Source organism: Crocuta crocuta, unplaced genomic scaffold, assembly GCF_008692635.1.
Source record: "Crocuta crocuta isolate KB4526 unplaced genomic scaffold, BGI_CrCroc_1.0 scaffold949, whole genome shotgun sequence".
NCBI lineage: Eukaryota > Metazoa > Chordata > Mammalia > Carnivora > Hyaenidae > Crocuta > Crocuta crocuta.
Window position 1 is genome coordinate 23032 of NW_027531290.1, and position 13729 is coordinate 36760.

The 13729-nt window shown below is 39.8% G+C and overlaps 1 protein-coding gene across 1 annotated transcript in view; it reads left to right on the forward strand.

The window, feature by feature from the left end:
• MORC4 (MORC family CW-type zinc finger 4) overlaps positions 1–13729 on the forward strand; it is a 59214-nt gene that overhangs the window by 21685 nt on the left and 23800 nt on the right. The window contains exons 11-14 of the mRNA XM_077771487.1: positions 1412–1544; positions 1852–1980; positions 3737–3856; positions 5230–5330. Of these exons, the coding sequence (XP_077627613.1) occupies positions 1412–1544; positions 1852–1980; positions 3737–3856; positions 5230–5330 (483 nt within the window). The remainder of the gene's footprint in view (positions 1–1411; positions 1545–1851; positions 1981–3736; positions 3857–5229; positions 5331–13729) is intronic.

Below are 13729 nucleotides of genomic sequence, written 5' to 3' on the forward strand. Positions count from 1 at the left end.
AAAAAAAAAAAAAAAAACATCTTTCTCCAAACCTCTTTTCCTTTTTTTTAAAAAAATTAATGTTTATTTTTGAGAGAGAGACAGAGGACAAGTGGGGGCAGGACAGAGAGAGAGAGAGGGAGAGACAGAATCTGAAGCAGGCTCCAGGCTCCAAGCTGTCAGCACAGAGCCCGATGCTGGGCTAAAACCCATGAACCATGAGATCATGACCTGAGCCTAAGTCGGATGCTTAACTGACTGAACCAGAAGGCACCCCCAGACCTCTTTTCCTTGAATGGTGAATGATGAGGGAGGGAGGGAGGACAGGGAACCTCCCAAGAGTATGTGTTATAGTGGGGTGAGGTAGCAAGGATCAGGAATATCCTGGAAAATCCAGAATATACTATTACAATGAGGTGGGCTTAGTACATACCATAAAGGCTCTGGTCCAGCCCTGAAGAAGGAGCTACGTTTTCAGCATAGCAGCTCTGAGCTTGAGGAGCCTGAAGTATGAGAGGGCGGTATCACTAGGGCCTGAGGTGGCTCTGAGAACCAGGAATTGTTTCTCAATTTTATTTGGTCATACAACCCTTACTACTTTAAAGAACCCTTTCTTATTTAAGAGTATTTGGGGGGAACTAATGTTCCACTGAACAAACTTTGGAAACTATTGTTCTGATAATAGATGTTTTCTCTATAACCCATCATATGTTTTGAGTTTTTTCTAGGAACAAAGATGGGTCTTGCCTTTTTACCCTGGCAGTTATTAGTAGTACAGTCCAGGGTTTTGGAATGGATCAAAGCTAAGTAGCCCAAAAAGGATTATGAGAAGAAGAACTATCCATATGAAAGGAATATGAATATTGTTATTTTTAAGTGATAATTCCATAAATGATATTCTAGAGGACTAGCAGATATATGCTATTGCTTTAGCAACCTTTTTCCCCCTCTAAGAAATAGGATTAGATCTTGGGAAATCTTGGTATTTCATTAATCCTTATACTATTGCTGAAATTAGAAGAGGTGGGTTTTGATTCATTCATCTATTACCTCAGGTGGGGAAGATGACGTTGAATGACTTACCCAGCAATACCCAGAAAGCTGTGATATTTTAAGACCCCACTGTTAGGGTAGCTGACATCCATTTGATTTACGAGATCACAGACATTCCCACCTTCCCTTTTTTTTTTTCTTTCCTTCTGTACTTGGCATCGCCACTTCTATGAAACACAGTGAATTTGTTTAAACTGGGACTACCTCTCAAAATTGTGTGATCTCCAAAGCAAGTAACTTGTAGTTCCTTTGCACTGGTAGGGAAAGAACTAGGTATCTGAGTTGGGGCTTATATTGTTTCTTTTCTCCCTGGTTCCTAGTGCATTTTTGTCCTTTGGAGCCAGTATTTGTTAGATTGGTACTTGTCTCTTTTATCCAGAAATAAAGATGGAAAGTCTGAGTTGGACTTTGATACAGATCAGTATGACATCCTGGTATCAGATTTTGGCACAGAAGAAAAAGAAACTGGCGGTGTTACCTGTGAGCTGCCAGAAACAGAGTATTCTTTACGGGTGAGTAAGAGTGGTTTTTCTTCAGCAATGAGAGGTAAGATTCTTGTAACATGAAAACATTATAGAACAGTCTCTCACTGTAATTATGTAAAGATGACGACCTCTTAGCCCTGTGCTAGGATTTCTTTATCCTATTCCTTTAACTAATAGACTCAGTAGCACTTTAGTATGGTAGTTGACGTAAATAAGGTATAGAAACTAAGCCAACTCTTTACCTAGAATAGACCTCAGTCACTAGCAGTGTTTTATGAGGGTGTCAGTAGAATTGGCAATGTCATATAATAATTGTCCCTTCACTGTTCCATAGGCATTTTGTGGTATTCTGTATATGAAGCCACGAATGAAAATTTTTCTGCGTCAAAAGAAGGTGACTACCCAGATGATTGCCAAGAGCCTCGCCAATGTAGGATATGACTTGTATAAACCTACCTTCACAGTATCCTTACAGCTACATGAAGTTGACCTCTTCATTTCAGGATTAGATTTCTAAGTTGGCATAGAAGGACTTTCCTTTTCCAATTAAAAATGTGTTCTAGTACTAACCCTTTTACAGTATATTCTTTAAGAAGGTGATTCTTTCTTTTTTATTTTTAGAAGGTATTTCTTAAATGCCAATCTATATACCAGTTTTATTAGAGACCGCCTGGAAATTATTAAAATCATATAGCATCCTGAGATTTTGGAGATTGTGGAAATCTCTTTTTTCATAAGAGATATTTATTTTTTTCATATTTATTTTCGAGAGAGAGTGAGAGACAGAGTGTTAGTGGGGGAGGGGCAGAGAAAGAGGGAGACACAGAATCTGAAGCAGGCTCTAGGCTCTGAGCTGTCAGAACAGAGCCCGATGCGGGGCTTGAACTCACGAACTGTGGTATCGTGACCTGAGCCAAAACCAAGAGTCGGACACTTAACCAGCTGAGCCACCCAGGCGCCCCTGGAGATCATTTTTTGAATCAGTAACAAAAGTAAATTTTCCCTCATTTGGACATGAAGATTTCTCAGTATTTGTTTTTACGAAATTTTCAGTTTCTCTGTCTCCCCTTTGTCTCTCTCACTCTCTTATCTTGGTTTTTTAAATGAAATAGAACTTGCTAAAAACACATTGTTCACTTGTTCCCATGAAATATATTACAACAGGACTGTTCATTGTCCTTTACCTTTAAAAATGATTTTGTTCTTCATGCTTTTGCTTTCACTGTGCTTTGTATGATTAACAGGACTTCCTTTATTGCTTATATAGTTGACTCTTGAACAGTGCGGGGGTTCGCAGCACTTAATCCTTTCATAGTTGAAATTCTGAGTATAACTTTTGACTCCCCCAAACCCTAATCACCGACAGCCTTCTGTTGATGGGAAGCCCTACTGATAACATAAAAAGTTAACGTATTTTGTATGATACTATATATTGTATTCTTACGGTGTAGTACCTAGCTTTTTTCTTTTGTGTGTTTTGGTACTTCTGGGCTACACAGCTCGTTTTTGTCTGTGAGTTTTTAAAAATCGTCACAAACCTCAAAAAATGTTTCCAGTATATTTATTGGAAAAAATCCGTGTATGAGTGGACCGGTGCAGGTTCAAACCCGTGTTGTTCAAGCATCAACTATGATTGTGTGGATTTGTGTTGTACTAGCTATGTCTCTTATCTTACCTAGCAGCCCGTTGAGCAACAAGCAAGGGTTAAGACATGTCTGATGATTATTTATGAGGTTTTAAACCACTGATGGCATTTGGGTGTATTTTCTTATACTTTCCTCTATGCACATATTTATATGTATTTTTAGATAATGCTTGTTATATTCTAACACTTTCTAATGTTACCAAATATTTTTCAAGGACATAATTTTAAGAGGTGGATAATAGAACATGTGACTATACCAACATTTATTTAGTCATTCCCTTAGTGTCAGACACTTAAATTATTTATATTTTTCTGTCATTATAACTAATGGATAAATCTCATAAACCTTTAGGGGCTTTCATGTTTCTCTAGGATAAATTTCTGGAAAGAGAATGATTTGGTCAAAGATTAAGAGTATTTTCAAAGCTCTTGCTACAGGCTTTTAAAAATGTCCTCTGGAAAGGTTATACCAATTTATATCCAATGGTATTTGAAACTTTTTTGCTGTAACACAGTGCAAAAAGTTGTCTGCCACATCCCCTGGTGTTCATCTCCTTAATGATTTTCCTCTCAGAATAAGCAGGTGAAAATAACTTTTGGGTTCTCTTGCAAGAGTGATAACCAGTTTGGAGTAATGATGTATCATAACAACCGCCTCATAAAGTCTTTTGAGAAGGTGGGATGCCAAGTGAAGGTAAGCGGTTAATGTTTCTTTGTCATAGAAGGCTGAAAAGAGGAGGATGGGGATTGAAAATTTGCAAAGGACGATAGACTCACTCACTAATGGCTTTTACCCATCTTACGATGGTTGTTAAATCTGATCCCGGAAGTCTGTTACCGGTGAGCTGTCTTGTGTTGAAAAGCCCCTTCTCCTTCTCATTCTTCACAGCTGTTAATCCCGGAACTTTACCGAATGCATTTTCTAGGTAGCTGTTAAGAAGAGAGAGAATTAGAACACTAGTGGCTTTGCCATGTGTATCAGCTTATTAGTGCTTTAAGGCAGCTCTGTTTTCTTGGGGAGACAACAAGGCCTAGTAGAGGTGCATAAAATTTAGTGCTTGAGGACCAGGATTTGAGTTCTGGCTTTTCCACGTAAAAGCTGTATAGCTGTACAAGCTTCATTAAATTGTTTAATTTTCACTGAGGCTCGTTTTCCTTCCCTGTAAAATAGAGACAACAGTAAATAATTTTGCCTGCTCTGCCTACTCCACAGCTTAAAGGGTTGAGAGATGGGATAAAACCTGTGAAAATACTCTATAAGCTGAACTCTACAAATATTACCATCGTCCTTAATGTTTTAATGGCAATTTAAAGTAGTAATATCCATAAGTATCCCATTCGTTCCTGTTGCACAACTAAGATTGCTAAAACACAAAACATGATAAGCTACTTTGTACTATGCAGTAGGACAAAGTTCTGTACGATCCAGGGTAACTAGTTTACAGCCTATGCTGCTTTTTATTATTATATCATTTTTATATGTACAACTCATATTTATATGCTAGTCTAATTACACCTTGACTTCTTGAATCCAGAAATCTCTTGTATCAGCTTGTAATTAATAATGATTGCAAGTCTGACTGCCTTTAGTAATTGTTTGGTAGCCTACCTAATGTAAAAATTATTTATTTACATAGCATCCTTAAAATCATTGTTTTTCAGATAAAGTTTGGTTTCCATTCCCTAGAGCAGTAGTATATAACCTTGATTTTTTTTTTTTAGCATTGTCATTCTTTGTTCAAAGGAAATCCTGTGGCAATCCCATAATATAAAACAGATGAAGGTAGAAGTAATGTGGGTGAAGCAAAGATGGCCACTAATCCCTGGAAAATCCCAGAGAATCTATGGATCATGTGGAAATCTCTGCCTTAGAATTTGTCAGAGGTTCCAGTTGGATTTAAAATTTGCAGTCTATTGAAGTGCATTTTGAGTATCTATCTAGATGTTACTGTACTTTCCTTGCCTTTGAACATTATGTAACCTTTCTATTGCTGTTTAAAATCAAAAGGAGATGCCTCATACAGTCAACAATAATGTAAGTGTTGAAATTAATATTTTTCTTCTAAGCCAACTCATGGAGAAGGTGTGGGAGTTATTGGAGTCATTGAGTGCAATTTCTTAAAACCTGCCTACAACAAACAAGACTTTGAGTACACCAAGGAGTACCGGTGAGTCACTCCCAACCTGAGGTGTTTCTGATAGTTTATTCAGGTATGATTCTGTTCTCTGAAACCTCTAAAATCATCTCTGAAAACCAGCCAGATAAGTTAACTTGAGAATTCTTTCCAGCTGCTTTTCCAAGATTAGAGATAAAGTGTTTATTCTGGGAGAGAGAAAGAGAGAGACAGAGCACAGGGGAGGGGAGGAGAGGGGCAGAGAGAGATGAAGAGAGAATACCAAGCAGCCTCCACCCTGTCAGTGCAGAGCCCGATGTGGGGCTCCATCTCATGACCGTGAGATCATAACCAGAGCCAAAATCAAGAGTTGGACCCCTAAGCAACTGGACCACCCAGGCGCCCCCAAAAGATTTTCTTAAAGCCAGTGAATAGATTGAGAGGAAAGCAGCAGGAAAGACGTGTGTGTTTTCATGGAAGCATCTAGATTTCATAGGTAAGACAAAAAATGAATCGAAAAGGAATTTGACATTGAGGCTGAAGCGGCGAGGATATTTTTAGGAGACAAAAAAAGAGTTGATAAAGCCAGGATTTAATAGTTCATTGTAAAACTTTTGGGGAGGGATGGATCGTTCATTTCTTCCTTCACCAAGTATGAGATATTTCCTATGTGCCAGTTGCTAGAACCTAAGAATGAAAGATAAGAATCCTTGATGCCTATGAGCAAATGGGATGAGAAATGTGCAGATAAGAAGCAAAGAAACTTAAATACCTATAAAATAATTGCTTCAGTGGGGGATACATGCAAAATGGGAAGAGCCTTTAAATATGCCTAAAGGAGTCAAGCAAGGCTTCACAAAGCAGAATTATACCTGAGCTTAAACTTGAAGGAGAACTTGGAGTTTGCTAGGTGGACAAATAGGGCAGGGATGTTCTAAGCAGACGGAAGTATATGCAAGGGCACGAAAGGGCAGGGAGTGTTGGGAGTATGGAAGAAGATGACATCAGGACATTTGGTGCCGTTTTACTTCAAGCCTCAGTAGCAGATTTTAGAGTGGGGGAAAAGGGTTTCCCCAAATCTCTTGGTTTGTACACAAAAAATGTAACATCATTAGTTAAATGTTATACTTTAATTTATGGGCACCCATGGGAATTTTAGGTTTAGTGCTTGAAAAAGAGACAGCTGTTTGGATGGCAAGCCCAAATTAATTTCAGGGCAGTTGGTTCTTGATCACTAGGGCTGCTCAGTGGGTATGGTAACTACCTGCCCTCAGTTTAAGGAAAATGGCCTTTTATAAATGTGATTCTGGTCCATAATAGAGATCTTTGACTAAGACCTGACTCTTAAGAGTGAAAGCTTAGAAGTGACATCACTTTGACACATCTCCGAGCCACGTCTTTCTGTTTTTTGAGTGAAAGTAATGGTGAATTTCTGGTGATTAACCAAATAGTTAAGATTTGTGAAATCCAAATATTAGATATTAAACATTATTTAACATCTTCTATCATATTTGTCACCCCCATCTCCTTTTGAAACTTTAGAGTTAATAGACCTTGGCTTGTGATCTTTCATTTCAGCATGATGAGTCTGAGGTGATTGCAGGGGATTCAAATAGAAATATTCCATAGACAGTAGGTTTATTTAGTTAAACATCTAGGATTTCTGCCTTAAGTAGCTTCATATCTGCTACACATTTTTTTGAAAACAGGAAACTGTATGTACTGTCCTATGTACAGAATCTTTTGAGGATAATAAATTTGCATTATTCTTATCCCAGTTCTGGCATCATTTTCCTTTTTTACTCTATTTTATATAAAATGAAAAGGTGTTTAATTAAAAAAAAATTAAGGGACTTTGAGAAGAGGATTAAAGAAGGCTGTCTGCTATCAGAAACCCATCCTAAGAGTATTGTGGATATCAAAACTGCAAATGCTAAAAGAGATACCAGCCATCATACTGCTGGAATGTCTACAAATAAATCATCTGTAATATCACTCTTAATAGTTGTGGATATCACATTTCAGCTGCACCTATCAGGGCTCAAACTTACAACATTTTTATAGTGAGTTTCAGCTGAAGAAATATAACGAACATGTACCCACTGGGCACCTCACTAATGTATGGCACCATGGCTGGGCTTTATGGAATTTTCCAGAGAAATTGAAGACATGGTTGCTGTCTTTGAGGAGCCTACAGTCTGTTTGTAATAATGACGTGTCACAGATGTGAAACAATTTAGAAAGCAATAAAATGGCTGTGTGATCAATCAAAACCAAGTGATATGGTATAGGAAAAATGCCCCGATAGGGCTAGGATGGATAGGGCAAGTTTTGGGTAGAAGGTACGACTTGAGGTTGGTCTTGCAGGACACGGGATTTAGAAACGAGGGGGAAGGGAATTCCAGGGTGGAATTAGAGCATGATGTAAAGCAGTGACAAGAACTCAGAATGGTGACAATATAGGCAGTGGGGATAAGAGATATAACTAGAGTGAAGGGAAATAGAGTCAAATGGATAGAGTAGGGCCATATCCTAGAGCAGGAGTTGACAGAGCTTTCCTGTGAAGGGCCAGGAGGGAAATGTTTTAGGTTTTGTGGGCCATATGGTCTCTGTCACAACTACTCAGTTCTGCTGTAATATGAACGCAGCCATAGTCAATAAGTAAAGGAACGAGCATGTCTGTGTCCAATACTATACACACACACACACACACACGTAATTTTTTTTTTTTTTAAAAAAAGCAGACAGTGACCCGAATTTAGGCCCCAGGCTGTAGTTTGCCATTCCCTGTCCTAGAGCCACAGTTCCCAAACTACGTGCCCAGCTGCACGTAATGAACTCACAGGGTATTTTAATTTTTTTAGGGAAATCTAGTGATCCTTGACTTCTGCCTATAAATAATAGAAATCGTTATCTACTCCTGTTGGAACAAATTACCATGAAGTTAGCGGCTGAAGACAGCACTCATTTGTTCTTTTAGAGTTCTGTAGGTTAGAAGTCCAGCACAGATCTCACTAGGCTAAAATTAAGGTGTTAGTAGGGCTGCACTCCTTTCTGGGGGCTCTGGCGGGGGAGGATCCACTTCCTTGCTGTTTCCAGCTTCTAGAGGCTGCCGGCATTCCTTGGCCTGTGGCCCTCTTCCTCCATCTTCAGAGCCATCAGTGGTGGGTTGAGTCCTTCTCACCTTCCATGCCTCCAGTGACCTTGCTTCTGTCCTCACATCAACTTCTCCGATTCTGACTCTTCTGCCCTCACTCTTCTACTTTAAAGGACCCTTGCGATTACAATTGGATAATTCAGGAAAATCTCCCTCTCATAAGGTCAGCTGGTAACTAACCTTAATTCCATCTGCAACCTTAATTCCCCCTTGCTGTGGAACCTTGATATAGTCACAGGTTTTAGGGATCTGTGATCAGGACACAGACCTCTTTGGAGATGACCATTATTTCTCCTACCACAGCCTGCCTCCCGGCCTTCTGAGATCCACTTATATCTCACGTGCAAAATACATTCACACCATCCCAACATCCCCAAACTCTCAACTATTATAGCAACTCTAAGTCTCAACTCTCCTCTAACCATAGCAGCTCAGAATCCCCAAATCTCACCATCTGAATCTTGTGCGTCCTGGCGTAAAATTCCACTCCATTTGTAGTTGTGTCCTTTTTATTTGTATTTTGCTCTCAAAATGTAATGGCAAGACAAGCATAGCATACCAGTTACTGATATTCCAGTTCAAACAGGGAGAAAAAATTGGAGGAAAATGGAGCCACAGGTCTCAAGCAATTTCAAAATCCAGTCCAGCTAATTCCATTAAATTTCAAGACCTGGGAATAATCTTCTGGGGCTTGCAGCTTCCTCCTGTGAACTGAAGACCCTGCCCTTTGCGCTCATGGCTGTACCCTCAGAGCCATCTTACCTTTCTCAGGAAAGGTAGCACGTATTCGCAGCTGAGTCATCATATCAGCGTGTTTCCTGACTGTAGAGTTTTGGAGGTCCACCAGACTTCCTTCAATTTCAGACTCTCCATCCCTTCAGTCCAGTCTGGCAGTTTTTGTGCGAAGACCCCACTCTCAAGAACCTTGTGGGTCTCACGTGTATGTCATGGATAGTCATTCGGTCAGACAAGAAGCCCTTGACAGGTCTTTCCTAGATAATCCTATTTCTATTCTTGGCTTCTGCTGAGACGGCTGTGGCGATCTGAGTCACATGGTTCATCTTTTCAAAGAGCTTTTTGTGTGACCAAATACTCTGACCTTTTGATCTGAGATATTAGCAAAAGGTTTTCTAGCCACAACCTTGGCTTTTTCTCCAGAGAATGCTTTCCTGACAGTGAATGTCTTCATTTTAGCATCTTCTTCAATCTGATGGGCTGAGGACTTCCAAAATCATTTAAGCCCTGGTTCCTTTTTGTCGAATCGTTCTTTCCCAATCCGTTTTGTTTCCTCCCACATTTTATGTCAGCAGCAGGAAGACGCCGGGCCATCCTTTTACCACTTTACTTGGAAATCTCCTCTGCTAAATATCCAGTTACATCATTTACAAATTCTGCTTTTCCAGAGAACTGTAGGACCCAATTCTGCTAAGCTTTCTGCCCCTGTGTAACAAGGACCACCTTCCCTCACATTTTCCATCAGCATGTTCCTCATTTCCTTCTGAGCCTTCACCAGCAGGACCGTTAACATCCCTAATTCTCCTAACCATCTGTTCACAGTGATTCAGGTATTCTCTGAGGAAATTTGTGTTTTCTCTGTCTGTCATGCTCCTCACTTCCGTCTGAGCCCTCACCACGGGGCTGTTTAGTATCCTTATTTCTACCCACAGTCTGTTCAGTCCAGAACCTAGATTACAATCTTGGCAATTTGTGTCATGGTCCTCAAATTCGTCCAGCTTCTGCCCACTGCTCACCTCTAAAAAGCTGCCTCTGCATTTGTGGGTATTTGTCACAGCAGCACCCATTTCCAGGTACCAATATCTGTTGCATTCCTTTTGAGTACACCATATCCTTGTGAGTCTGGGTTTTTGGTGGTTGCTGTGATAAAAAGTAATACACGATAGTCAGTGTTGAATAAGAAGTGAGGGAAACTGTCCACTTTCATCCCAAGGTTGGAGTAGGGGTTCAGTGCCCAAAAGACGTGCACACACATCCTATTAGTAAGTAATTGTGGCTGTTTAAGAATGAAATGATTTATTTTCAATTCATATGCATTGTTTCTCTAATATAAACTACATTTTAGAACATAAATACCAACTAAATTGTTTGGACCTAATTGTTTAATAACTAGAACTGGTACCTACCACTTTTGACCCAAAGGTGCCATGAAAACTTGAGACTTCAGGGTGCCATGAACAAGAATGTTTGAGAACTATGTTAGAGGGATGTTGGATAGAGTAGTTGACGTCTCTCCGACGGTGAGACTTCATTGTGTATTTTTGAATAGGGGAGTGACTTGAAACGATTCTATCTTAAGAATATAGTTTGTTATAACTGTGTCCTGCTTTGAGATCCTTTACATGAATCAGGGCAGCTGATAAATCTGGAAACAAGGTGCAAGAAGGATTAAAGGCTATTTATTGGAGGGGCACCTGGGTAGTTCAGTCAGTGGACTGTTTGACTCTTGATCTCGGCTCAGGTCACGATCTCACAGTTTGTGAGATCGAGCCCCATGTCAGGCTCTGCGCTGACAGTGAGGAGCCTGCATGGGATTCTCACTCTCCCTTTCTCTCTGCCCCTCCCCTGCTCGCACATGCATATGTGCATGTGCACGCACTTTCTCAAAATAAATAAATAAACTTTGAAGGCTATTGGAGTAACCTTGGTGTGAGGTGAATGTTTGAAATAAGAATAGCTGTGAAGAAGGAAGGGTACAACAGACACTGTGAAGAAAAGTTCAGAAGGTTTTGGTGACAGATAAAGGATATAAAAGGAGAGGGAACAATCAAAGATCGCTGCAAAGTCTCAAATATAATACACTGGGATATTGGCAGGGTCACTGATAGAATTAACGATGTTGGGAAAAAGAGCAGTTTCATGGAGTCGTGATAGTAGAAACTAGCCTGTAGGGGGCTAAGACAAGAGAATGATGAGGAGGTGGTGTGTGTAGACCACATATACCAGGATTGGGGAAGTAGAAGGAAGGAGATTAATAGAACAGTGGAGTCAAGCCGGGATTTTTTGAGAAGAACTGGAATTTCAGAATCCATAATAACAGTATCTTCGTTGAGGAGGTGGTTACATGACTGTATACCTTTCTCAAAACTGATAGAACGACACACTTAAAAAGATGCATTTCACTCTGTGTCAATTTTACCTCAATAAATTTTACCTCAGTACATGAGAACAGAGCTTTAGTTTTCCTTTTAGTGAAGATATAATGCACATACCATAAATGTCACTGTTTTTAAGGGTACACTACAGGGGTTTTTATTATATTCACAAATCATTTAACCATCACAACTACCTAACTCCAAAACTTTTCCACCACCCCAAAAAGCAACCACTTGTCCACTAGCAGCCACTCCACACTTCCCCTTCTCCAACTCCTAGCAACCACATAATAATCTACTTCCCTTTTTTCCCAGTTTTTTTAACTGTGGTAAAATAAAATTTACCATCCTAACCATTTTTAAGTGTATAGTTAGGTGGCATTAAGTGTTACACAGCCATCGCCACCATCCATCCCCAGAGCTCTTTTCATCTTCCCGAACTGAAATTCTATACCTATTAAGCCATAATTCCCCACTCCCACTTCCCCGAGTCCTTGGCAGCCACCATTTCACTTTCTGTCTCTACGATTTTGACTACTCGAAGTACCTCATATAAGTGAAACCATACAGTTAGTTGNTTTTGGCTATTGTTGAGAGTGCTGCTGTGAACATTGGGGTCCATGTGCCCCTATGCATCAGCACTCCTATATCCGTTGGGTAAATTCCTAGCAGTGCTATTGCTGGGTCATAGGGGAGTTCTAGTGTTAACTTTTTGAGGAACCTCCACACTGTTTTCCAGAGGGGCTGCACCAGTTTACATTCCCACCAACAGTGTAGGAGGGTGCCTGTTTCTCCACATCCTCGCCAGCATCTAGAGTCTTCTGATTTATGACTGGCTTATTTCACTTAGTATAAATGTCTTTGAGCTTCATCCATGTTGTAGCCTGTGTCAGAATTTCCTTCCTTTTTTAAGGCGGAATAATAATCACACACACATATATATACATACACAATACATCTCGCTTATCCATTGGTCCATCGACAGACACTTGGGCTGCTTCCACGTTCTAGCTCTTGTGATTCATAGTCTGTTTATTCTGATATTAATATAGACATCACGTCTCTCTTTTGGTTACTGTTTACATGGAATATACTTTCCTATCCTTTCTCTTTCAAAGTATTTGTGTGGTTTTTTTTTTTAAGTTTTTATTTATTTTGAGAGGGAGAGAGTGCAAGAGGGAGAGAGAATGCCAAGGAGGCTTTGCGCTGTCAACGCGGAGCCCAGTGTGGGGCTCAAACCCACAAACCCTGAGATCATGACCTGAGCTGAAGTCTGATGCTTAACTGACTGAGCCACCCAGGGGACCCCTATTTGTGTCTTTTTTTAGTTTAAACTTCATCTCTTGTAGGCAGTATATATTTAAATCATGTGTTTTTTGTTTGTTTTACCCATGCCACCAATCTGGTTTTTGACTAGAGAGTTTAAACCATTTATATTTAAAGCACTTACTGATAAGGAGGGACCTTTGTCATTTTGGTCTGTTTTCTATACGGCTTCTAAGATTTTTTTTTGCCCTTCATTTCCTCTATTACTGTCTTCTTTTGTGTTCAGTTGATTTTTTGTAGTGAAAGATCTATTCCTCATTTCTTTTTGTGTATATTCTGTAGCTGCTTTCTCTGTGGCTACCATGGGATGACATGATCCTGTGATGAGGAGCAGCAAACAGCAGTCACAGCGCAGATCTCTTGTATTTGGAGGCAGGCTCTTTTTGCCCAAGCTGCTCTTTTGCAAGCTGCTTTTAAAGTGTGTGCACAGCTGCCTGCCATGGGGCTGTGCGTGGATGGGAGATGGGTAGCTCCTGCTATTCTAAGAGCTGAAGTGTGTCGATTTACCATTCAAGCCTTCTCCAGAATCCCATCTAATCTACTTCTTTTAAAAATAGTTTTAAAATAGAATTTTAAGAGAAGACCAATCGTTCTTCATCTGTGACTTGAAGGAAAGATATAAACATAAAAGTATGAACGTTAGTACGTTGGAGGAGAATAAGTGTCTGTGGGAGGGCTCATATATAATTACTTTACTCTTTTCTGTGTAGTCAGAATCTAATTTAATGTTAGTAAAGTGGAGTTAAGGAATAATTCCTTTTAAGGAGAGATGAGGCCTATAAAACCCTTAGGGAATGATCCAAAGAGTCCAAGGATTTTTTTTTTTTAATCATAAATTTGTAATATATCAGGAATGTACA